The 24,511-nt window shown below is 42.8% G+C and overlaps 3 protein-coding genes across 9 annotated transcripts; 2 read left to right on the plus strand and 1 right to left on the minus strand.

Annotated features, from left to right (window-relative positions):
- Positions 1 to 2,554: 2,554 nt before the first annotated feature.
- KLHL23 (kelch like family member 23) lies at positions 2,555 to 6,772 on the plus strand. Of its 2 annotated transcripts, XM_051624074.1 has the most exons (4): positions 2,555 to 2,658; positions 2,837 to 4,010; positions 5,425 to 5,577; positions 6,124 to 6,772. In XM_051624074.1, the coding sequence occupies exons 2-4, from the start codon at positions 2,990 to 2,992 to the stop codon at positions 6,432 to 6,434; spliced, it is 1,485 nt and encodes a 494-aa protein (XP_051480034.1). In that variant the 5' UTR covers positions 2,555 to 2,658; positions 2,837 to 2,989; the 3' UTR covers positions 6,435 to 6,772. The 2 variants fall into 2 exon arrangements, with proteins under 2 accessions (XP_051480034.1, XP_051480033.1); XM_051624073.1 differs by having other exon boundaries at positions 2,555 to 4,010.
- A 1,521-nt stretch (positions 6,773 to 8,293) lies between these two features.
- Positions 8,294 to 19,395, plus strand: SSB (small RNA binding exonuclease protection factor La). Of its 3 annotated transcripts, none has more exons than XM_051624076.1 (12): positions 8,294 to 8,435; positions 13,975 to 14,049; positions 15,273 to 15,376; positions 15,544 to 15,718; positions 15,866 to 15,973; positions 16,074 to 16,174; positions 16,418 to 16,489; positions 16,578 to 16,620; positions 17,303 to 17,443; positions 17,815 to 17,998; positions 18,166 to 18,297; positions 18,934 to 19,395. In XM_051624076.1, exons 2-12 carry the CDS (start codon positions 13,984 to 13,986, stop codon positions 19,029 to 19,031), a joined length of 1,224 nt encoding a protein of 407 aa, XP_051480036.1. In that variant the 5' UTR covers positions 8,294 to 8,435; positions 13,975 to 13,983; the 3' UTR covers positions 19,032 to 19,395. The 3 variants fall into 3 exon arrangements, with proteins under 3 accessions (XP_051480036.1, XP_051480035.1, XP_051480037.1); XM_051624075.1 differs by lacking the exon at positions 8,294 to 8,435 and adding an exon at positions 10,035 to 10,131; XM_051624077.1 differs by lacking the exon at positions 8,294 to 8,435 and adding an exon at positions 10,037 to 10,069.
- METTL5 (methyltransferase 5, N6-adenosine) lies at positions 19,043 to 24,489 on the minus strand. 4 transcript variants are annotated; one of them, XM_051624079.1, is made up of 8 exons: positions 23,745 to 24,489; positions 22,789 to 22,911; positions 22,031 to 22,145; positions 21,413 to 21,594; positions 20,935 to 21,017; positions 20,586 to 20,637; positions 20,183 to 20,232; positions 19,043 to 19,153 (listed from the first exon to the last, which is right to left on the minus strand). In XM_051624079.1, the coding sequence occupies exons 2-8, from the start codon at positions 22,895 to 22,897 to the stop codon at positions 19,100 to 19,102; spliced, it is 645 nt and encodes a 214-aa protein (XP_051480039.1). In that variant the 5' UTR covers positions 22,898 to 22,911; positions 23,745 to 24,489; the 3' UTR covers positions 19,043 to 19,099. The 4 variants fall into 4 exon arrangements, with proteins under 4 accessions (XP_051480039.1, XP_051480040.1, XP_051480038.1 ...); XM_051624080.1 differs by lacking the exon at positions 23,745 to 24,489 and adding an exon at positions 23,533 to 23,730; XM_051624078.1 differs by lacking the exon at positions 23,745 to 24,489 and adding an exon at positions 23,287 to 23,398.
- Positions 24,490 to 24,511: the final 22 nt, after the last annotated feature.

A 24,511-nucleotide genomic window follows, 5' to 3' on the forward strand; every position in this document is an offset into this window, starting at 1 on the left:
GAACAGCTGTCTCCATTTGAACTTTTTAACAAAATTGTTCTGCCTTTACATAGTTTAGGGAATTGTTAGTCAGCATGCAGTCTTTATATCCCTCACATTGAGATGAGGCCCAAGAGTTGGGCTATACGTATAGAGATATGTCTCATTACAGTTAAATAATGCATTTTCATGCCAAATGTTTTCCTTATAGTCCCACAAAAGGTCCAAAATGATGGTGTAGTCTGCTATTGTACTGATGTCTGTTTTAGCTTAAGTGCCTTAATAACTGAGAAATTAGTCTTAACTTTTGCAGCACTTTGGTTTCAGAAGACTGTAATTTGCTGTAGCTGTCTTCCTCTGTTTTCTGTGCAGCATTGTTTTCATTTTCTTGCAGATGTTGTCACTACCTTCTTTTTCTCAGTTGGAAGATTTTTAGTAGAAGTCTTGCTTGTTTTCAGGCTGATAGTGTATATAAATTAAGATTTCCTTTGATTACATCCTTGTAAATGGTCCTTTACCTACTAGAATAAATTGTAGAAGGTTGCTTTGAGTAGTTTGTTGTTTCAGATGTCCAGAATAATGTACCTGAGTTCTCAAGAGCATTGCTTTAATGATGGATTTTTGATGGGTGCCTGAGATACTTCTGTTTGGAGATCTCACTCTGTTGTCTTGTGCCAGGGCACAAAGACAGCATCAGAAGAACTGGTGGGTCTCAAGTTGTAATAGGTTTAAGTTGTCTGATTTGCAGGTCATACAAAAGAATGTTAATAGGTGTTGCATAGTACAATTTTGTAAGGTTATTTTATTTTTTTAAAGGTTTTTTGTCTTCTGCATTCTAGATGTGCTTGCAGTTTGTCCACAGATCTCAGTTACTGCTTGCTTAAAAACAAAGAAAAAAACTAGTATATTCAGTTTTTGGGTTTCGTGTTTTGTTTTATTGTATTTGGTTTTTGTGGGTTTTGTTTGGTTTTTTTTAATTAGATTAACTATGTTCTTCTGGCCTTAAAGATTCTTGTAGTTTGCTGTGAAGGTGAGAATTAATCTTTGTGCTCAGAAAGGGTGTTTTCTGTGGTTTTGATCAAAGTACTGAAGCAGGAGTTGAGAGCAGGTTAGGCAAAGTAGGATACCTGAAATCTAATCAATTACGATGTAATAACTTCAAGTAGAGGGTAGAGCTGATGCTATTTGCTAGACAAAAAGTGCATATTGAAGACAGGATACATTTTTCAATTCCAGTATGAGTTCTTGGGGTTTTTTTCCTCTTAATAACCTTTTAAAATAACTTTTCCTCTAATAACTTTCCTGAAGCAGCACAGTTACTGAATTTCTCTACGTTTGTATGAGGGGAGATGAGTATCTCCAAAGGGTGAAGCTGGTTTAAGCTGGTAACCCAGCCAAAAGTGAAAGGGGGAAGCTTCTTGAAGGGATGCATCATCAGTACTTGGTGCTTCTGATCTCCAGACTTGATGGTGGTTTAAGTAAACATGTGCTCTGGGAGGGAGATGACTTAGGTAAAGATGTTATGAAAACAAATGCATAACAGAAGATGTGTGTGTGTATGGGAGATTTTCTGTGTGGTAACAGATCTGCTGTTGTACAGCAGATACTGTGAAGAGTACTTGGCCTTAGTGTTATGTGCTAGTAGGATGGCCAAGACCTCAGAGAAGTTCTGCTTGTCCATAGGAGGCTGATGAAGTTGAAAGTGCAAAAACAAAGCGGTTGGCATGGGGATGTATAAACAGACTCGGGGCCATACAAGGGAATGCTCCAGGGAAAGAGAGGGAGTGAGTAACGTAGCTGTGGGACAGGCCTGGGTCAGAAATGCAGGGCTCCTGCTAATTCCCAGGTTATACCACAAAACTCATTTCATGGGCTAACAATATATCAAAGAGTGACTGAAAAATGGAAGGCAAAGATGTGTGAAGGGTTTGTTGTTTTTTGTTTGCATCAGCTTATTCATGGTCTCAAATTACTACCTAAAGGGCAAGGGCAAGTTTGAGTCCTGTTGCACAGTTAGCATGTGAGGAAGGATGGCAGAAGGGTATGTCCATATACACTTCCCAGTTCAGGTTCCCTCTTTAGCTCATGCTTCTGATGGGCATCGTGGAAGAAGTGCCACCAGTAATTTTTTTTAAAAAATAATAAACATGTTTAAATGTGTGTAGAGCGGGAACTCTCCTAATTTCTCTTTTTGGGATTACTGGCACTTAGCTAATAATAACAAATGTGCACCCCCTTTTGGTAGGGGAGACCACTGCCAGTCCTTTCAATCCAGGAGAGCTCTGGCAGGGCAGGGGGAGCCTGGCTTCGGGTCGGAGGGCCCTGGCTTTGTTGTCAGGCTGAGTGTCACCGAGCTGGGGACGCTCCCCAGCTCTGCCTCTGTCCCTAATGCGGCCGGGCCTTACGTCAACATCGCTGTCAGCCTTTTGAGCCGCCTGCCCCCGACGTGGGGAGCCCCAGGGCAGCAGCGGCTCAGGCGGAGTTTCCCCGCGGCGGGGGCCGGGCCGGGAGCCGAGGCGCGGAGAGCTCCGCGGGGGCGGGCAGGGCAGGGGGGGCGGCCGGGGCACCAAACTAGGAGCTGCCGCTCTGACCCGCCGGCCCCGCGGCTCTGCCGAAGATGGTCACGGAGCTGCCGCGGGGCTGGGAGCGCCCCTCGCCGCCGCCGCGCTCTGCCCGGGCGTAAGTACCGCGGCGGGGAGACGGGGCGGGCCCGTGAGCGGAGGGCGGCGGAACCCGGCGGAGCCGCGCTCCGTTCGGCGGGCGGGCGCGGACAAAGCCGCGGGGCGGGCGCGGTGCCCGGCGCTGTGTGCGGGGCGGGATGGCAGCGGGGCAGGAGGACTGCGCCTTCCTCTACCAGGACTCCGCTCACCCCGCCGGCTTTCTGGACGCGTTCCGGGCGTTTTACCTGGACGGGCTGTTCACCGACATCACCCTGCAGTGCGCTTCTTCGGGGGTCATCTTCCACTGCCACAGAGCCGCCTTGGCGGCTTGCAGCAATTATTTCAAAGCCATGTTCACAGCCGATATGAAAGAAAAATCTAAAAACCAGATCAGACTTCCCTGGCTCAGCCATGCCGTGCTGGAAGCCCTCGTGAATTATGCATATACATCACAGATCCAGATAACAAAGGGAAACGTCCAAAGCCTACTCCAGGCTGCAGACCTCCTCCAGTTCTTGTCAGTAAAGAAAGCCTGTGAGCAGTTTTTGGTGAGGCACTTAGATACTGACAACTGCATAGGGATGCACTCCTTTGCTGAACACCACAATTGTTCAGAGCTAGAGAAAGAGTCCAGGAGGATATTATTATGGAAGTTTGAAGAAGTGTGGAAGCAGGAAGAGTTTCTGGACATTAGCAAGGAGAAGCTCTCTTATATTCTCTCCAGAGAGAATCTCAATGTTTGGAAAGAAGAGGCAGCCATCGAAGCTGTAGTTAAGTGGGTTGCACACAATGTGGAAGAAAGAATTGAAGATGTCTGTGAACTCCTGAGCTGCCTCAAGGTGGACTCAGATAACATGTATTTGAGGTCAGCTTTAAGCCTGCAGAAAAAATGCCGACTTAATGACAGTAAGATAAGGTCACTCATATACAATGCCTTGAACCCCAACCCCAAAAGCCCTTCCAGAAGACCCACAGCAGCCATGTATGTGGTCGGAGGATATTATTGGCATCCCTTATCAGAAGTGCATGTTTGGGATCCTTTAACCAATACATGGGTCCAGGGAACAGAGATGCCGGACCACACCAGGGAGAGCTATGGGGTCACTAGCTTGGGACCAGACATATATGTGACAGGGGGTTATAGAACAGAGAGCATTGAAGCTCTGGACACCGTGTGGATCTATAACAGTGAGAAAGATGAATGGACAGAAGGCTGCCCCATGCTTGATGCAAGATATTACCACTGCGCAGTTTCCGTGAGCGGCTGCATCTACGCGTTGGGTGGTTACCGGAAGGGAGCTCCAGTGCAAGAAGCTGAGTTCTATGATCCTCTAAAAAAGAAATGGTTTCCCATTGCAAACATGATCAAAGGTAGGTAAGCTTTTGTGTGGCGTATGCCTCAAATGCCCATCCTTGTGCATTTGCAACTTTTAAGTGCCGTGAACACATTTAGGGTTTGATCCCAAGTTCTAGTGAAGTCCATGGGAATTTCCTGTTAATGTCAGTGGGCTTTGGTTCAGGTCCTTACTAGCCAAATGACTGCAAACATCCAAATACTATGCTGGGCTGTGCCACAGGACACTAGGGTGGAAAAGCAAGTGGTAGTCTCAGATTAATTTTCCCTTCTTTCAGGAGTAAAATTTCTATTCAAATTAGAACTAAATCAGGAAACTGCCAGGGGTTAGTGTAGAGGGTCAAAGAGCAAGCTCCAATAAAGGGCTTGTAGGTATTTTAATAAAAGACCATATTACTAAGATTTTCCGTGAAATTGTTTCTAAAGGTGAAATCTTCTTTTAACATCGTTTTCCTGACAGTGTGAGGATAATGAAAAACACTAATACCAAAATAGTGATCTATTAAAAATGTATGAATTTGGATCACAGCCTAACTAAATAGTATTTTTTGTTATAAAATGTAAAAGCAAGTATAATACATTTTTATAAACTAATGCAATTATTTACAATTAATGATAAATTTTTACTGTAAGTTGATGTAACATATTTTTCTGCATACGTGAGTTTTTGGAAGTATCTGTAACAGGAGAAAGCCCCATGCTCCTACAACTTTCTTAATTGTATATATATTTTCCATGAACATTGCTGCTATTCTCATTTTATTTCCTTTAAAAATAGACGTGGTGCACTAATCCTGAGAGCAGTTAAACATTCTGTGCAGTTGTTTTGTCCCGTTTGCTGTGTGAAACTTCTTAGATGCTTAAAAAACCCCACACTAATTTTCTAATTTTGGTTCATGTTATCTTTCCAGATCCCTTGTTTTGTTTTGTTTTGCTGTCCTAGAGACAGAGCTAACATGTTTCCATTGTGTTTTTGTTATTTTTTTTACAATAGCATAATTAATAATACTATGAGAAAGACTAAAATATCAGAAAAGATACCATGAGACACTGAATTATCTCAACTCCCATTTTCTTTGTCCTTGCAATATAAGTGACTTTAAAAAATCTTCTTAGTGAAATACTGAAAGTCATTTCCTATTCTAAAACCAGTGTCACAATATGTCTTTAATTACAGCATAAAAATTCTGTGAAATATTGTGTGGCTCTGTTACAGGCAGTATGTATTGGTTATTGCAGGGTTTTTTTAATGGCTCTTGACTTGTGCTGATAAGGTGTCTCTTGATGAGTTTATTTAATTTCACATTCAGTTAAATACTTGCAAGCATAATTTCACCCTAAAATGTGAATTGACAAGTAATTTGAAATGGGAGTGACTGTGGTTATTGTGTGCAGCCTGAAGGTATGTTGTGACTTTCACACTGTGTGCAGGTGTTGGAAATGCCACTGCCTGTGTCCTGCATGAAGTCATCTACGTAACTGGAGGTCACTATGGATACAGGGGAAGCTGCACCTATGATAAAATCCAGAGATACCATTCAGGTAGCAATCAGTGGAATATAGTCACTACAAGTCCACATCCAGGTAAACAATAATTTCTGTAATGACCATAGACCTCGATTTGGTTACTTGTATCTGGGAGCCTGTAAGCCCACTGAAAGAGTTTCTGGCATGTTCCTAATAAAAGGAGCAATACCTGTAGGGCTGCAAGGGCCATAGTGGGACCACCTCCCATTTCCAGGCTCTGAGAGGGGAGGGGAAAGCCCTCTTCAAACATCTGTTGTACAGAAATACTGAACTAAGAAATGGCTGTATTCTGTTAAATAATATAGTAAACTAACTTTCTGTAAAATCTGTTCATAGGCATTTGGCAAAAATAGTTTATATTAATTTTAAAGAGGTTTTCTCTGCAATCTGCATTTGGTAACAGTAAGTTTTTTTAAGCAATTTTCACTAAGTACTGGTGCTCATGTCTTTATCTTCTGTAATGCTTTGATCTTGCTTGTACCAAGTGTGGCAGAAAATCCTGTAGTGTCTCCTAAGCTCAGTGGCACCCAATGTTTGTCATGTAGCTGCAGTTTAAGTTAATGTTACCATGCTGAGTTGAACTGTATTCTTTTCTTCCTGAAGAATATGGATTGTGTTCAATTACATTACAAAACAAGATCTATTTTGTGGGTGGACAGACCACGATCATGGACTGCTATGACCCAGAGCAAAACGAGTGGAAGCAAATGGCTCACATGATGGAGAGAAGGATGGAGTGTGGGGCTGTGGTTATGAACGGATGCATCTATGTAACAGGAGGATATTCTTATTCAAAAGGAACGTATCTGCAGAGCATTGAGAAATACAACCCTGAACTGAATAAATGGGAAGCAGTAGATAATCTTCCCAGTCCTATGCGGTCACATGGCTGTGTCTGTGTGTATAATGTGTAAACATTTAATTTTTATATTGCTGTTACAGAGAACAGCAGATGCAGTATTTGTAATAGTACTGATTACCTTGTGAGTGAGATGTCTAATACAATCTCTTAGCGCACATCATTAAAAACTAGGTGTCATTTGTTTTTATTTTAAACTATTCAGAAATATAAATGTGATAATAAGATTTCCATATATTTTTCATTCCTTGTCATGAAAGTTTTCAAATGACTCACTTATAATACTTTGTGTGGCTGTGTAAGAACTACTGTGAAAAACAGATTTGTTTTCATTAATTGCTGGATGGTATGATGTGGTGCTATGGTGAGTAAAGCTGAACAAAATGCTCTGAATTTCTGTGGACTATTGGGCTTAAGATTAAATCTTTGGTACTCCAAAGATAGCTGCAGAAATAGTTCACTGCCACAAGCTAATTGTGTGGTATACAGAGAGCAATTTCACTTGGCTAACCAGGTTATTACATCCAGAAATCATGGGCAGTTATAGGATGCCTCTAATTCTAACTTAAAATGGCAGAACAGAGAAGAGCACGGGCTGGGAATGACAGAAGAAATGTCACGCAGTGGCCCCTGAGCACAAGACGAAAGTGCACACTAGTTTTGCAGAAGGAAAACAGTGCTCTGCGGTACAGGTAGGTTGATAAAAGTGCTCACTTAGCCATTCTCACACTAGCAGGGCCCCTGAGAAACTACAAAACGACTCTGCACAGCTTTGCAATGGGCTCTTTGGCTGATGCACGGTATTGGTGAATTTATTTATTTATTCAGGTAAAAGCTTTTTCATTATAACTATTTGTTTAACATCAAATTGAAGATACCTGCCTTTGTGGAATGGAAGGAGGAAGTGAGAGGGACTGGAAAGTTGATAATGTCTCCCCAATATACAAACTTCTTTATTTTGCTGAATACCATTTGGCCTTTTCTGAAAGTGCTAAAATGTGACTTGAGCAGAGGTGACAACTGAGGAAACTTGTCAAAACATGTTATGCATGGAGAAATTGAACACTAAGCAGTCCACTGGATTTATTATTTGTATATATGTATTGTAATACGAGATCTTAAAATTCTATTTGGAAGGCAACTTGAGATGGGCAGGAAGGTAATAATAATTTTGTCACCTCTTCTCTTGGAGACTCCTGCAGCTGGCTCCCAGAGCAGTGTGGCAGTGCCAGTGCTGGCAGGATTTAAATTGTTTAAATTGTTAAATTAAAATTTTAAATTATTTAAATTATTTTGTGTGGCATATAAATAGCTGGTGTTTTGATCCTGCCATCCTCAGCCTTCTCACAAGTCCTTGTTCTGCAGCTTGCCATGCAGGTAGCAGTTCAGATGTGTTTGATTGAACCTTTATTGCAGTGACTTCTTAGGATTTGTTTTTTCCTCGTAGCTTTTAGAGATAGTGTAATATGGGGCTTGTTATTAGCCTGGTTCCCTGAGGAAGCAAGGAACAAGGTGTAACTGTGTTGTCTTTCTGTGCATGTGTAAGCTCCCCTCTAAGGCTGGAATCACTTGCCTGGGTTCAGTTACATTCTATAGGGTGGTATAGGCCTTAAAAATACACTTTTTTTTTTTCAGGTTTTATGAAAATCAGTAACAGGATAGAGGGGAGACAGAGCCTGAAAGGAAACAAGTGGGTTGTGTGGAGAGTACAAGATGGCATAGCCTTCCCAGTGCCAAGGAGGTGGCTATGAAGAGCATTCCCCCTCCCACCTTTGCTGCCCTTGCTCTGGTCTGGCTGCAGCTGCTGTGGGGCTGTGTGGTCTGACAGCAGTGATCCAAATAAAGAAATGCCTTGGGGAGCAGAGAAGCTCTTTTAGCCTGGATCGGGTCCCCAGTCCAGCTTATAAAATGACCACAGAAACAGCTGTTAGTGGCATGAGAGGCAGGGACAATGCAGGGGCTGCCATGGGACGTGATGGAACTTCATGCACCAGCACTGCCATCTAAAATTAAGTTTTGAATTTAACAGCTATGTTAAAATGAGCTTTCCAAGCAGGTAAGCCCCAAGTTTATATTTATTTTTCTTGATCATAAGCATTTTCAACACTTTTTTTTTTTTTTCTTTCACATTTTTATGCCATTTTTCACTTGCATTTAACTGCTGGTAGCAAGTGGCACTCAGCTGTGAGCTTTAATGTGAAGTTCTGTGGTGTATGTATAGTTCTCATTTTACTGTCTTTTTGTGTCACCTTCCTATGTCAGGAGCTTGTGTGTGTGGGTTCAGAGTTTTGCTTCATTATCTGTCCCACTGAGGGCTATTTAAGGATGAAATGTAATTTGTTTTTAGACTAAACTGTAAAGAGGTGTGGGGAGTTTGTTTCTTGAGAAAATCTCCACAGCTAAGAATTGTCTAAAGGCAGGTGGAGATTCAAAGGTCAACATCACAAAAACATGAATGTGATCTTTGTATTGAACAAAACTGCAGTGAACTCAAGATGTGTATGTGATTTTTCAGTGCAAAATATGTTCCTGTGAAGCTTCGTGTTTGTCAAACAACATGAGCACAGAACAGCTGCTGGTGGCAGGCCCTGAGGTTCCTTCTGGCCTGTATCCTGTCACCAACAGTCACAAGTTGGCAAAGGGGTGCAAGAACAAGGTGAGGACTAACAAAACCTCCCGGCATCCAGCTGTGCCCTGGGTCTAAACTAGGTGCTTAATGTTGGTGAAGGACAGTGTGTGCCAGGGTTGGAGCATGGACATTGGAAAGCAGGGTCTGCTTTCTCCCGGGCACCCTGCGGGCGAGTGATGCCCTGCTCCTTGGCCTCAGTGTAGCGGGGGGAGCATCTGCTGGTCTGGCATAGATGAAATGAGATTTCTCCCTGGGGCTTCAGATAAATCCAAGTTTTGAGAGATTTTTCCTGTGTTAGAATGAAGGGAGTGTGTAAGTTCAGACCCATGGTTAAATGTTAACTGTTGCTATTTTCTACAGTAAATCACAGTGCCCTTTTGAGCTAGCATGTGTCTGTAGCACATACCAAGAAGTGTATAGCAGTCAGGTCTTGAGCACTGGCAGGAATCTGAGTTCAGTGAGAGGAACAGGGATTCTGGCTCCTGGTCAGTAACTTGTGCATCCTACAGGAAGTGGAAAGTTTGGGGCTCTTCTAGCCATCTGTGTGACGTGTTTATAACAGAAATAATTGAACGTGAACAGCCCCTCAGACCTGTATTCTGGTGGAGACTGGAAGTTGAATCAATTGTTAAGACAACCCTATTTATTCAAGTGTTGACTCGTGGTCCCCATGTCTGTAGAACTAGATGTCTACAACGCATCTACAGTACTTAAGTGAATCTTTCTAGTATTTAATAAACCTAAATACAGCATCAGTGTACAAATGCCGGTTTTTAAGTTACTTTTCCGGTTAGCCCCGCACACCTGGGCGGGCGGTCCCGGCAGGGTTATAAACACGAACGCGTCTCCACGCTTCCCGGTGTCTGCTTGGGCACCGTTCGGGGCGCAGGGGCCGCGCTGGCCGGGGTGGCGGAGCTGCGGGCGGCGCTGCGGGCGGCGCGGGGCGGGACGCCGGAGGCCGCAGCCCCCGCACGGGCCGCACCCGCCCCGCGGCCCCGGGCCCCGCCCCGCGCCGGAAGCGGCGCCCACGTGAGGCGCGGGGGCTGCTGGTCCGCGCGGCGGTGAGTGCGGCCTGGCAGCGCGGAGCGGGGCCGCGTGCGCGCGGGTTGCGGGGCCGCTGCAGGTTCGTGCCGGGCCGGGCCCCCGCGGAGCGTTGGGCCGGGGCAGGGCGCTGGGAGGAGGGTGGCGGGCCCAGCGGGGGAGCTGCGGCCGGGCCTGAGGCGCTCCCGCCGGCGGGCCGGGAGGGGGGGTCCCGGAGCGGGGCGGCACGTGCGGTCCCTCTGCCCGCGGCTCGGGCCGCAGCGCCGTGCGGGGCCGGCCTGGGCAGCGTGAGCCCCCCCGCGCCTGCCCTCGCAGCGGGGCTGGCGTGCCCGCCTGCGGGGGTTACTCGCCCGAGGAGCTCGGTGCGGGGCTGGGATGCGCCGCGTCCTGCGGGTGCAGTTCGGCCTTAGCGCGGCTCCCCTGCCGCGGGGGTCCCGGGCCGGCCCCGGGAGCAGCGCGGGGCGCCGGGCGGGCTGGGGGCAGCGCTGGTGGAGCCGCCGGGCCCAGGTGTCCGCTGGGCGGGAACCTCTGCCACGGGGCTTGAGGCGGGCTGAGGGGGAGTTTGTTGTCGCTGTAGCACTGTAAAAGCGTCTTAGAACCAACTGGTGGTCTCCTAGCATGGATAGAAGGTTCAGGAGCCGGCATTTCTATCATTACTTCTCGTGAGATCCTGTCGTGTTGTACTGATTCTCCTTGAAAGGCAACTGTGAAAGTAGCATCTGTGATAATGAGTGGTGACTTTTAATCCTCACCTTAGATAAAAAGCTGTATATTGATAAACAAATCTGGTCAGAAGGCTCAGACCTCTTATACACAGGTTCTTGAACAGTGCATTGCATGAATAATGGTTCCATGTTAGTTTTTCGGGAAAACTGTTTTGGTTTTGTTTTTTAAAATAAAGCCTTCCCCTCTGTTACAGTAGCAGTAGGAGCGGTTAGCCTGCAATGAAGCTTTGTCCAGACTTTGAAACTAAATGATTGATAAGATGACAATTCACTTGAGAGTTCTTTTGGGATTATCTAATACAGTCTGGGATCAAATTGTTCCAGTTAAAGGGCTTGACTGTAATTTTCCATTGTAATTTATGTCTACTTGGATTATTTTACCTTGGTTTCCTTTTGAGTAGTACTGATACAGGCTGTTGGCACGCAGAAGGAGCAACGCAGTGTGGTCTACCAAGAAATAATAATTTATAGTGTTGTTTTACACTGCTGTACAGTTTGTTTTTTACCTTGAAAATACTGCTAAGGGTAAACTTGTTTTTCACTTCTCATTAGCAGTGGAACTGAGCCTTACTCTGTGGAAAGCGAGTTGCTGGTTTGAGGTATTTTGGCACTCAGAGTGAGGCAGACTGGGAGTAGAGCACTGTGAAAGCTGGGGAGGTACAAGGAAGATGGGGTATTCAAGGATGTAATAAGGCTGAAGGAGTCCAGGTGACAGAAGTTAGATGAAAACAGGGGCATGCTCTTCCATTGTGCTTCACAGCACTATTATCCTGGCATTTCTTAATGGCTTCTTGGGTATCCAGCAGTAAAAATAAGGCTGTCCGGCACAGACTGGTGTGGGTTTTGGTAAGGCTAGAAGAGCCAGGCTATCCTGGACAGATTGAAAGGGGGTTCTTTCTAAACAACAAAACAAAAGCTAAGTTCAAGTTTTACAGGTGGATTCTCTTGTAACTGTACTATCTCAGACATGCTGCCTCTGTGTAATCCCCACTTCATGAACTGTCAGTGGTTCAGCAGCATGTAGCCAAAAGGCCCCAAGGTTTTAACAACTTGCATTAAGGGAAAACTTGCTCCACCAAATCCACGCACCATTCAGGATGACAAGTAAAACAGAAGGAGCAAGCAGGTACAGCCTCCTTGGAGGCCAGACAGTATTTCACACTGCAGAAGTTCACATAGCTGCCATTCAGTACTTTTTTTTCAACCTTGAGGATATAGTTGAATGTCAAACCTAACCCACTACAACTGGTTGCTGCCATAGGAAGGTTTTTTGTTTGTTTGTTGTTGTTTGTTTGTTTGTGTTTTTTTTTTCTCTCCTCTTATGCTCTCTGCCCTAACAGCTCCATCACTACTGTTTTCTACAAGCTGAATCAAGTCAGTGATAAATTTATCTAAAGGAACTGTTCTTCCCTTTCTTCAGTGGGGGATAACTTTCTCTTGTATCAGGTGTTACAGTAGTACATAAGGAGTGTGGTCAATTAGTTGATCCAATGGAAAAAGTTGAGTCTACTCCATAGATTGGCATTAAATTACACCAAATTAGTTGTAATATAAAATAGAACACTGGTTTATTTCACAAGTCTGGTGTTGGAGACATCATAGGGGAGTGTTAAGATTGTACCAGCACCTGAATGTGGTGGTGAACTAAGTCAGTGTCCTGTAGTCAGGGTGGCTCATGTGAGACCTCTCTAAAGGAACTGCAACTGTTAGCTTGTGTAGTACAGCCTGGATTTTAGTGAAGTGCTTTAGAGACAGAGGGATCACATTCTGAGCATAGCTGTCAATTAACACTTGCTGAAATAATGCTTTAAAGAGTGTTCGGTACAGTTGGAAGTCTAGTAGTGGACACCGGGCTGCAAATTTTAAGGCTGCAAATGCCTAGATTAAGAAGAACTACAAGCAAGTCAAAGGATGCTATGTAGCCTTGAGATCAGGAAGAGGAGGAAATGGGAATACTGCAGACTGCAGTGGACTAAACAGTGGTTGGTGAATTAAACTACTAAAATACGATGGCGCTGCCAGACGTGTGTTCTGATGAAGAACATAATTTCCTGTGACAAGGAGTGTCAGGGGAGTGTTCTGCACTTCTACATTGTCATTCCATCTTGATGCTCTGAAAGGTGTTACTGTCCTGTGAGTGGCAGAAGATCAGAATGTGTATGCTTAAATTTCTCAGTAAGCCATGCAAGCCTTGTGAGTCCAAACCCACGTTCACCTGTAGTTTTAGTCAGCTGGGGTAACCAAGGGCCATGAAACTGTTTCATCTCCTATAATTGCATTTATCAAGTGTGATAGTGCCCAAACAAAAGGAAGAAACCTGTGCTTCACAGTTCAAAAGTGAAATCAAACTGATTTCTGGCAGTTTTATAAAGCTGCATTTTTCCTCAAGGATTACTCTTCACAATCTATCCTGATCTTAGGAGCAATTAGATAGATGTTTTCTGATCCAAATTAACTTCCTGGCCAGTAGGTGCTTTCTTACCAACCGTCCAGCGTATGTAGCAACTGTATCTGATGTACTGAGGTTATACACTTAATGGCAGTTAAGGGAAGAAGTTACTTCCAAGTTAAAACATCTCTCCTATCAAAGATACTCAACATGCAAGCAGAACTGCAGTGAAGACAAGTTGTCGAGGAGAGAAACCGGTATCTTTAGGATGTACTAGTAAATGCAGATATTTTCATTCTTTCCTCCAGTAACTTCCTTGAACTTTCAAAGGTTAATTAGGAGGCAGAAATTTCAGGAAAGTTTCTAATTATACTTATTTAGGAATACAAAACAATTTTGTTACTTGATTTGCCTAGTGAGAAGTTTGATTTGGCTAAAGGAATAAATGTTGGCTCTCAGGTGAGTTGCTGTTGGGTACCAACTGAGGATCTGTGCCTAGAAAAAGGTAAAGAACAAATAATGCTGTGAAGTGCCAGGTTTATTTTCACTTAGCTTGAATGCAGAATGCCACATGCTGCCTAAACAACAAATTATTTTCCTTGGGGTTTTTTCCCACTTGTTTCATAGTTTTTCCTTGAAGTTCTGCAGTCATGTTTAAAGTTGGCTCATGAGCATAAATGTATGGCTGAAGAATTGGTCTGTTACCTTGTTTAGATCTGGCTGCAGTGAAATGCAACACTATACAAATAGAAGTCTGTAGAAAGTACTATTCAATACTTAGTGCCTTTGCTCTAAATTCTCTTTAACACAGCTGGTGAAAATGGCTGAAAATGGTGATGGTGAAAACATGTCTATTTTGGAAAGCAAAATCTGTCAGCAAATTGAGGTAAGTTTAATTTATAGTTTGGAATCTCTGTTGAGATGCAGTTTTTGAGACATTTGTTGGTAGGGAAGTTAACTTTATAGGGAGTTAGGCTTGAATCTTCAGCTCTTTAAAAAGGTCTGTCACAGGTCTATGACATTTATGGTATTTAATACTTCAAGGTAATTCATAATTGTAGTCTAAGTTGGAAATTGTGCTTGTCTAGAGTTGCCTGGAAGAGCACCATTTTACACCAAGTCAATGAATCATTGATGAGTTTCCTTCTACTTGGGAATCTGCTGGTCAAAATATCAGCACATTGCATAACTTGCTGTTATGATTTACTGCTTTTTAACTTTTTGCTACAAAACCAACTACATTTATGTGCCTACTTTAGGTTAACTATTTCTCACTTTAGAGGCTTGGAGAGTTACTCTACAATGGAAAACTAAGCACATCACCCAAGATGACATCTAGAACAAAACCATTTTCCTGAAGAACAAAAACACAGCTGCATAGGAATCCTCATTGGCACGCGGAGCTGTAGTCACTATTTTTTTAAAAACCCACAGAGATTGAGGAAAAATAGTCATCAAAGTGACTTGAAGCCCATGGCTTCAAGTATTTAGCCCTAGTTAGATGACAGCTAGTAAGAAAAGCATCTGAACAACTTGTATATCTTGTACTGAACGGAATAGTTTGTTAACTGTGTGACACTCTGCTCTTCCCATGCTGGATATGATCAATCTGTGAACCTAGTAAATTAAAATAATTTTTACATTATTCAGTATTTTATTGAATGAGACCTAGAAACTCGAGCCTATGTGCCTGATTTCTCAGTATGGCAGATATTTTTGGTTATACATTCCTTAAGTAAGGACTAAAGCCTGAATATGTTAGTGACAAATTTGACTTTTGACTCTGCAGAGCTTGATCAGGTTGATAAATAATTGTGTGACCAGAAGAAGCTTCATGCCTCTGCTAAAAAAACCTGTAGTCTGTCTTTGTCTCATTAGTCCTGTTGGATGAAGCACTGTTTTTTTTACAGTTTACGTGTTGCAGATAACTTTGGGAAAAGTATAATGTTAAAGCAATGATTTAGTAATAATAAGATGATAATTTCAGATTTATGATTTGTTAATATTTATGCATTTTGCTATGTCTCAATCTACTGCAGTAAGTTGTCAACTGAAAATGAGCTTTTAAAGACTGAGATCTCAAGCCCCAATCTCCCTTATTTTTTACAGTACTATTTTGGCAATCACAATCTGCCAAGAGACAAGTTCTTGAAGGAACAGATCAAACAAGATGATGGTTGGGTGCCTTTAGAAGTAATGATCAAATTCAACAGGTAAAACCAAGCACAACTAATCTGGGTGGAAGGGTAGCTTCCAGCTACTTATCTCTGTTTGGGGCCAAATGTCCCTGGTCTGCATGTACAACTCATATTGCTGTTTTAACATTTGGCTTCAGCTTTGCCTGTGTATTTGTAGTAACCTCTGTCTGCTTACTCACTAGGTTAAGTCGCCTTTCAAAAGATTTTAGTGTTATTGTAGAAGCACTAAGGAAATCCAAGACTGGTCTAATGGAAATAAATGAAGACAAAACTAAAATCAGAAGATCTCCAAACAAACCTCTTCCTGAATTAAATGACCAGTATAAGGCTGCAATTAAAAACAGATCTGTATATGTTGTAAGTAAACTTGATGCTTTGCTCTGTATTGTTCTGCATGACACTAACTGAAAACTAAGTCAAGCTTGAATTAACTCATTCTAGCTAGGTTATAATTTCTAAGTGTCAGTTTGTTGCATGTAAATGAAGCTTGTTGCTCTCTTGCAGAAAGGCTTTCCACTAGATGCAACTCTTGATGATATCAAAGAATGGCTTGAGGATAAAGGTCCAGTTGAAAACATTCAAATGAGGAGAACATTGCAGAGAACATTTAAGGTAACTCTTGTAATGAACAGTTAGACCTGGGGCAGGGATCTACCCTGGACAATATTCTGTTCCTTTACTCTAACACTGAATGTCTTTTATCATTTAACAGGGCTCAATATTTGCAGTTTTTGATAGTGTTGAATCTGCTAAGAAGTTTACAGAGATCCCAAACCAAAAGTACAAAGACACAGACTTGATAGTACTTTTCAAGTAAGTTCACTTTACTGATATATGAACTAATAATGGTCAGGAGTGGATTTAGACAAGAACCTGACTTGACCAGAGAAATGTAAACTTCTATCCTGTTGTACAGGTATTGGTAGCTGCATCTTTTGGAGGCTAGTATATCAGCTCTGAAAAATAACCTCAACTGTTCTTGGCTACTGCTGTCTTACAAAGTCATTATACTGAAATACTTTCAGTGGTATTAACTTCTCTTATATTCTATTGAAGGGAGGAATATTGTACAAAGAAGAATGAAGAAAGGAAACAAAATAAAGTAGAAGCTAAAGCAAGAGCTAAACAGTAAGTAATTAATTATCACTTGAAATGCCTGTTTTTGCTCACCTGACCACACCGTAACCCACTATTAACTAATTTAACTTTTCTACAGGGAAAAAGAAGAAAAACAGAAACAAGCAGCAGATGCTGAAATGGTATGGGTTTCTTAAATCTCTATACATGAAAACTCTGCAATGCTTGCTTTTGTATGGATTTTCAGTCCACACATCATAAAAATGCTCCTGCAGCTACATTTTGTAAAGCTAATGTGGGATATTCAGAGGTTGAAATTCTGTAATATAGAGCACTTCATAGAATGTCAGTTCAGCTTTTCCAACTAACCTAGAGAAAGACTTTGTTTTTTTCATGGTATTTGATGTGACTTTCAAGAGACTGATTTTGTTTAAAGGACCATATACTGAATTTAAATTATTAGGCTTGTTTACCTGTTCAGAAGTGATCCTAAGTGCACCACTGAGATTATTGTTGTTCTGTGGTATTTAAAGGATCCAGTAATGATTTAATCAGTATTATATAGATTTTTAACCTTAAGTGTCAGCTTTCAGAAGAATTTTTTGTAGAATTTTGAGTAACACCCTTAAGGGAAAGGAGTCCTAAGCTCCACATAAATTATCATACTAAGCAAATAAAATTAAAAAGAGAGGGACACACTGCATGCAAGATATGTCTATCAGCATAAATAAGCTACGTAGCAAGAATGCTTGGGTTACTGATGGTGCTAAGCAAGGTGACTTCAGATTTTTGTTTAACACTAGCATGTTTTAAAAGGATTGAACAAAAACGCTGATTTTTTTGTTTTTTGTTTTTTTAATTTAGAAGTCTCTGGAAGAAAAGACAGGATGTCTTTTGAAGTTTTCTGGTGATCTAGATGATCAAACATGCAGAGAAGATCTCCATGAAGTATTTTCTAATCATGGAGAAATCAAATGGATACACTTTGTCAGAGGTGCAAAGGAGGTTAGTAGAATCTTGGACAAGGAATTAAGATCTCTGTATTAAAGTTTGAAACAGAAAGATTAAATGCTTCTTCTCATATTTAATCAAATAAGAAACTATTTATTTGGCTTGTGGAATTGCAGAATATCTGGAGAATTTAATTATTCCCTTAAGTTTTTTCAGAAGAGCATATAAAGGTTCCAGTCTTCTCAGATACTAAGTTCAAAACTGAGACTGAGACTGTTAGGACAGTCTGAGGGTTTTGCATCAGTCCAGGCATATTTTACATCACATAACAGTAACACACCAAGATACCTTACAGGATACGTTGTTCATCATTCTAGTGTTTTTTCAGTAAAATTCAAATGCAAATGCTGTCCTTTTTTTTTAAGGGAATTATCCTATTTAAGGATGTCGCAAAAGAAGCTCTGGAAAAAGCCAAAGCAGCACATAATGGAAACTTACAGCTTCGGAACAAGGATGTTACATGGGAAGTGCTAGAAGGAGATGCAGAAAAAGAAGCTCTGAAAAAAATACTGGAAGATCAGCAAGAATTGCTGAAACAGAAAACAAAAGGTCCTCCTTTTATTGGTTTAAGCATTTTAAATGTCTTAGAAGTGGTGTTGTGTGAAAGTAACTGTAAATAGTGAATATATACTAAACACTAACTGTAAGTCATTATTTTGAGCTTGCCAGTTAAAAGACAAATGATAAGAAGTTCCTGATGTCTTACATTCCCACAGGACGCAAAATGAAAGGAAAAGGAAGAGGGGGAAAGATACCTCAAGGTGCACACAAAGGGAAAGTACAGTTTCAGGGCAAGAAAATAAAGTTTGAGAATGAAGAAGATGGTGGCGAAGATGATACTAAAATAGGTATGTGACCTATGTGATCCTGTGACCTGGATGCAGCTGCATTAGTACATGGAGCTACTTTCTGGATAAGTGTGTTTAAGATTTGGCCTTATATTGTAATGTATTTCTGTCCTCTTGTCAGTATCAGTAAAGAAACTTTTAAGGGCTTTCTGCTCAATTCCTTCCAGAACTGTCCAAAAAGCATATTAAAGTAACTACTAGATAGTTGAGACTGTTCTGCAAGGCACCTCAAAGCATTCTGCATTGAAAGATTATGCTTGTCAGCAACATTACACAACTGAACAGACTCAGTCTCTTGAGTGGTGATTTTTTTTTTTCCTTGAGGGTTTGAGAAGATTAATAGTTCTGCATGTTGGCATTTAGCTTGGAGAAGCTGAAGTTAGTTAAGCTTCTGTTCATTAGTTATGGCATCTGCTTAAACAAGACTCAGTGAAATCTACTTCTGATAGATTATATTCTTCCATCTTCTTACCTGCCCACAGTAATAAGTAACTCCTCTAGCATAGCAGTGCTTGTGGATAAACTGTGAGTTATCCTTGAACATACACGGTAGGAAGAGTTTGTCTTTTCAGAAGATTTCAGGTAATAATACATTGTTTTATTTCACCATAAATGACTACATGTTCAATCTTGCAGAACCTACAAGTCCCAAAAAGAGACCACTAGAGGAAACAGAAAAAGAAGAACCTGCACCAAAACAACTGAAAACAGAAAATGGAGATGGAGATGAGTAATACTAAAATCATGATATTAAAAAAAATGGTTTTATTGTTTCATTTTCAATAGGCTTTAAATACATGCCTCAGTTCAGGAGTTTCTTGGCAGAAAATCTAATGAAATCCACTTCAATGTCAACCTACAAGGAGAGGAAAGCTTCATTTTGTTGGGTTACAGTTTTTTGTTTGGTTAGTTTTTTTTAAGAGCATGCTTATTCTTAACATACCACCCTGGAAAACTCTTTTATATTTACAGTTTTGTTTATACTGTCAGATCCTCTTAACTTCTCTGGCACCTCATTCAGATGTAAAAGATTCTGGACTTTGTAATCTTGTGGTTACATTAAATAGCAGCTGCAAATAAATTCAGAACTTAAAACTGCTTATTACTGAAGCCTGGATGTTAATGTAGTATAAAGCTCGTAATTGTGAAGTAGCAAAGCTGAAGGACAGACTTCTATCATTTAAGTTCAAGTCACCAAGAGAATAGGTTCAGATGAGTAAAACTTCCAGTCATGGCTACTCAAAATAGCTAATAATCTTCCAGTCTTGCTTAGTCTACTCCAGGATTCTCTCTACTTTCCCTATAGTAATAGGATAAACTCTCTTCTAGGCCAGCATTCAGGACCCAGGGATTTGCCTGTGGGCTTAAGCTTCCATACTGCAGCAATCCTGACTTAGATATTCTGTTGCATGTTGATGAAGTACACAGCTTCCTCCTGCTCCCTCTTAAGATGGTTCTAGGAGGGTTTTCACTAGCTGTAGCTATGTGCAGTACAGAACATAGAACACTGCAGTAATGCTACAGCTGTAACATCTTAGTTACTTAGTTCAGTCGTAAGTTCCAGTTACAGATAGGATCAAGCAAATAACTATTAAAAGTTGAGTCAAGGAGGCTACCCTTAGCTTTTTTACATCTAGTTGCAGTGCTGGCTTTAATTTTTGTGTGTAGCTTTGACCTGCATTACAATTATTCTTTTCCCTGTTCAACTATAAAAAGTAGTGAAAGCAGTGGAACTTGATGCCATCATAGTGGCCTTCTCTCAAGTGCTGTGAGCATTCTTCATGCAGTACATATGGACCTAAAACTTAAATCTTATTAAGTAGAATTTATTTACCTCCCTAGTGCAAACCAGCATTTTCCCAGTTATATTAGGTTTAATACTTACTGACTTCTTCTTATGGAACTTGTATGATGCTGGTAGATCGTATCGAAGTTCTGTGAACAGCACAAAGAATGCTTGTTACACTAGAATGACTACTAGGTCAGTTGACTTACATCCTATACCCATGTTCTTCTATTGCCCACCTCGGTTTCCCCTGACTGGATAACTGTTTTGACCTCTGGACTAGATTATGACTAAACATTTAAGCCAATCATGTCAGACAATAAGTGGCTGGCTGGAATGCAGTTGTGTTTCAAGCACTCGTGCCAACTTCCACGTCTCCAGCTGTATGACTGCAGAAAGCATCCAGCTGGTCATGTTTAAGAGTTGGGAAGATACTGGCTGTTAAGACTAATAGATATTAGCCCCCAACAATTTTTTTCCTATAACAACAAATTAAGCTTACCTGCTATGACTTCCATCTTCACTTCCCATTCATCCGCTTTCTTTTGAATGTGCTACGATATTAAATAGATAAGGTAGTTTTAAAAGCTCTTTTCTACACTGTCTTACAAACAACTATGCCCTTGTACTTAAGAAGTCTCCCGTGCTTTTGTTTTTCAAGCTAAAACATTAGATCATATACTCACCTTGATGTGAGATCACAGTTATTTGATGTGATTAAGTATTTACCCAAAACAAGTTTCATATCCCACAAAGGTGTGAACCAATAGGTGAAACTATAGACAACATCATTAAATGCCAGCTGGTTCACTGCCTTGTTAATGCTCCCCCTACTAAAATTAATGACTTACCTGCCTTGTGGAAGTTTTGTGAAGGGAATATACAGCTGTTTTTGCCATTTGTAAAGCAGTTTTCAGAAAAATCATATCCATTCCTAAAAGAATGAAATTATTAGAATTGTTAAATCCAAGCTTAAACTAGAGGATTTAAAGATCTGTTTCATGCTTCAGTTTTTATGGAGTAATAGAAGTTTGAGAAACAGCACGGAATACGTTTAGGTACAAAAAGTATTTCTAAAGCTTACCCAGTCACTTTAAGTAAAACAGAAAAATGATTGAGATGTGAAAGAATATTCTTTATTTCAGGACCAGCAGTTGTTAGTTGCAATGTTGAAAGTTGTTAATCTGTCCTTAGGATACTGATCCAGATCAGCAAAACTCTAGGTAATTACAATAGGTAATTGTAATAAAGAAGGGAGATGGTTCCTTCTAAGTCTTCCCGTGCTCTTTCATTCCTAATAATTTCTAACTGACTTTCAGAATTACCAACCTTTATTATGCTTGGTACCAAACGGAGGGTTCATAATAACTGTGTCAAAAGTGTCTGACATGCTGTCAGATAAAGAACAGACGTCACACTGAACCATGTTGATGTTAGTGAGCTCAAAGTCTTCAATATTACTATTAAATATTTCCAGTGCAGCTGCATCTATGTCAAACCCCACACACAATCTATTGGAAGTAAAAAGTGCCACATATTAGTCTCTTGCAAACTAAAATTGTGTTTAAATTCTATAGTAAACTCTCAAAAGGGATCTGTGTACACAATTTGTTTTATCTAGGAAATGTAAGAAGCATACACTACACATTCAGTGCTGATGAAAATGCAAGTATTTGCATGTTTCCCCTTCTCAAAATTTTAAAGTTTGTGAAGTTGTAAAGTGTGTTCATCTAGTGCTTCAGGGAAAGTAAGCATTATGACTGATGTTCATGGCTACTGTCCACCTCTCTATTTGAATGGTTATTGACTGTCTACATGTATTAAATAGCCTCATTATGTGCCAGATTAGATACCTAAAATCAGCTTAGTTCAGCACTGCTGTTATCTTATTTTCTACTTTTATATGCCAGAAAAAAACACAATCAGAACTTAGCATTAAATACTTACCCTGCTCCTAACATTGCACTTCCAATGCTGAGCATTCCACAGCCACATCCTAAATCTGCAATCGTTTTGTTTTCAATATCATCAAAAGTACTGTGAATTGTATAAAGCATACATGCTGGGGGGGGGGGAAAACGACACAGGTCAATAATATAAAATACGCATCTGATTAATCAAGAAAAGCTACTGCTGCCTTCAGAAGACTGAACTAAAGGTTTCTTGTCATGCAAAATTAATCTGATCTCACTGTCTGTAATTCTCATTTATATGTGATAAAAAGTCAAAACCATTTTGACAACTTCTAGAACTCTAGATCTTTGGTGGAGAGATAGAACTACACACATAGAACTCTATTCTTTGAGGAAAAAAGTATGTACCTAAATTTGTTTGGGGAAAAGCCATAGGAAGACAAAATATTGGAACAAATCATCATTACAGTATGGCTGAGTGTCTGTGTATCCACTTGTACTGGTTTTTGTGTGCAATTAAATGCATTTCAGGTTTTTCATTTACAGATTAAGGTGTTTCTTTCACAGTGTTATCTTTTAAGTCAATTGACTTGATTTTTGGATTGTGCATGAAAAGTATACTTCTAATGAAAGGAAGTTAACAGATGTTAAAATGTATTTACATTCATGCTGGATACTGTTTATTAACTACTTTTAGTGTAAAGGTTTCAAAGGAGCTAATGCAGTAGAATACTTCCGAAGTGCTGATTAAGAACAAGGAAGAGAGGTGCCAGTGCTGTAGGTAACCTCTACCTGCGATATGAGGTCTTGTTGGATACTGTTCAAGGAGTATTTTTGGACTTTCAAAAGTATCAACTTGCTGAAGGCAGCTTTCCAGTTCTTTAAGCTTTAATTTCTTCATGTTTATCAGTTTAACTAAGGAGAAGAATATGTAATCCGTTACAGCAATATAAATAAAATGCATGTTATTTTATACTGAAAACCCCTCCCGACTCGGCATCCCCCAGGTGTCCTCCTGCAGCCGTTTCCAGGGATCCGCCGGAGATGACGGCGGAACGAACAAGCGCGGCCCGGCTTAAGCAGCCCCTTCCTCCCCTCACGCACCGCCGGTAACCAGGCCAGGCGCCCAGCAGGCCCCGCCTCGGCCCGGAGCTCCGGTCCCACCGACAGGCCCTGACCGCCGCCGTGGAAGGCGTCCAGCCCTACGCGGAGCACGAACCGAGCCCCAGCGACCTCCCCCAACCCCGCCAGCCGCTCTCCCGAGGAGGTGAGCCCCCGACCCGCACACACCTCCGGCCCATCGCCGAGCCGCCCCGTGACGCCGCCGCCCGCGCTCCCCGCAGCCCCGCCGGGCCGGGCCGGACCGGGCCGGGCCGGGCCGATCCTCGCGCACTTCCGCCCCGCACTTCCGCCCCCGTGAGCGCTTCCTCCGCGCCTGAGCCCGCCGGGCCGAGCGCCCCTGCCCGGCCTGGCGACGGGGCTCGCCGGGCCGCTGCCCCCGCCAACGGGCACCCGCGGGGATGAAACGCAACGCACCGTGGCAGCCGCTCGCTGTGACTGTGTGCTGCAACCGGGAGACGTTTCCTCCCGCCCCCACGCGCTATCCCCGTGAGGGGCAGGCTGGTCCCTCCGCGCGTTCCCCAGGGGTCGAGCTGTCGAGCGCCATCAGGGACAGCAAACAAGGCCGTGAACTTCTGCCCGACAGGTGGAAAGGGCAGTCCTGAGAGAAGAGTAACGGATTCACTTACTTTTATTCTGTTTTCCTTCCTGTAATCCCGGAGGGAGACATCCCGCACCGCCTGCCCGGTGTTCCCGCACGGAACTGCAAGGCAAGCCGGGCCACCGGCGGGACAGCCGCAGGAGGGCGGCGAGGCCAGCAGAAGGCTGCCCGGGCGCCCCGGCACCGGGGTTTGGCTGCTGCTAGGCCAGAGGTTACTTTCACCTAATGACTGATTTTTTGAAGTTTTTTCATTACACAGTCGAAAATCGCACTAGTTGCCGCACTTTAGAACTGTTGATCGGCATGCGAGCTGTGGTAACTCGCACCCCAATACGTCCTCTCCGGGTGGGAGTGCAGATGCCCCCCGGTACTCCCGGGGGGGCTGCCGGTGGCCCGGACACCCCGCTCAGCCTGCCGGGCGCCCAGAGGCGGGAGCTGCTCTGCCACCGCTGGCGGGGGCACAGCGGCGGGGCTGACACCTCAGCGGTGCCCGCTGTGCCCCTGCCGCCACAGCCGCCACCTCCTCAGCCCAGCGGGGCTGCCGCGGCCCGGGCACACCGGCGGCCAACGCGGTGTCTTCACGGCAGCCCCTTCGCTCGAGGCGAAGCGGCCCGGTGACAAACAGGCCTCCCGCTGCCGTCGGGGGCGCCGGACTCGGCAGGTGAGCCCTCGAGATGGACGGCGGCAAAAGGCGGCGCGGCCCCCGCGGCTGCCGGGCCCCGCAGCCTGGCCAGAAGTTTCAGGCCGGCGCGGGCGGGAGACGCGGGCCCCGCACCTGCGCGCTGCCGGGGCGGC

Source organism: Apus apus, chromosome 6 (genome assembly GCF_020740795.1).
Source record: "Apus apus isolate bApuApu2 chromosome 6, bApuApu2.pri.cur, whole genome shotgun sequence".
NCBI classification, from domain to species: domain Eukaryota; kingdom Metazoa; phylum Chordata; class Aves; order Apodiformes; family Apodidae; genus Apus; species Apus apus.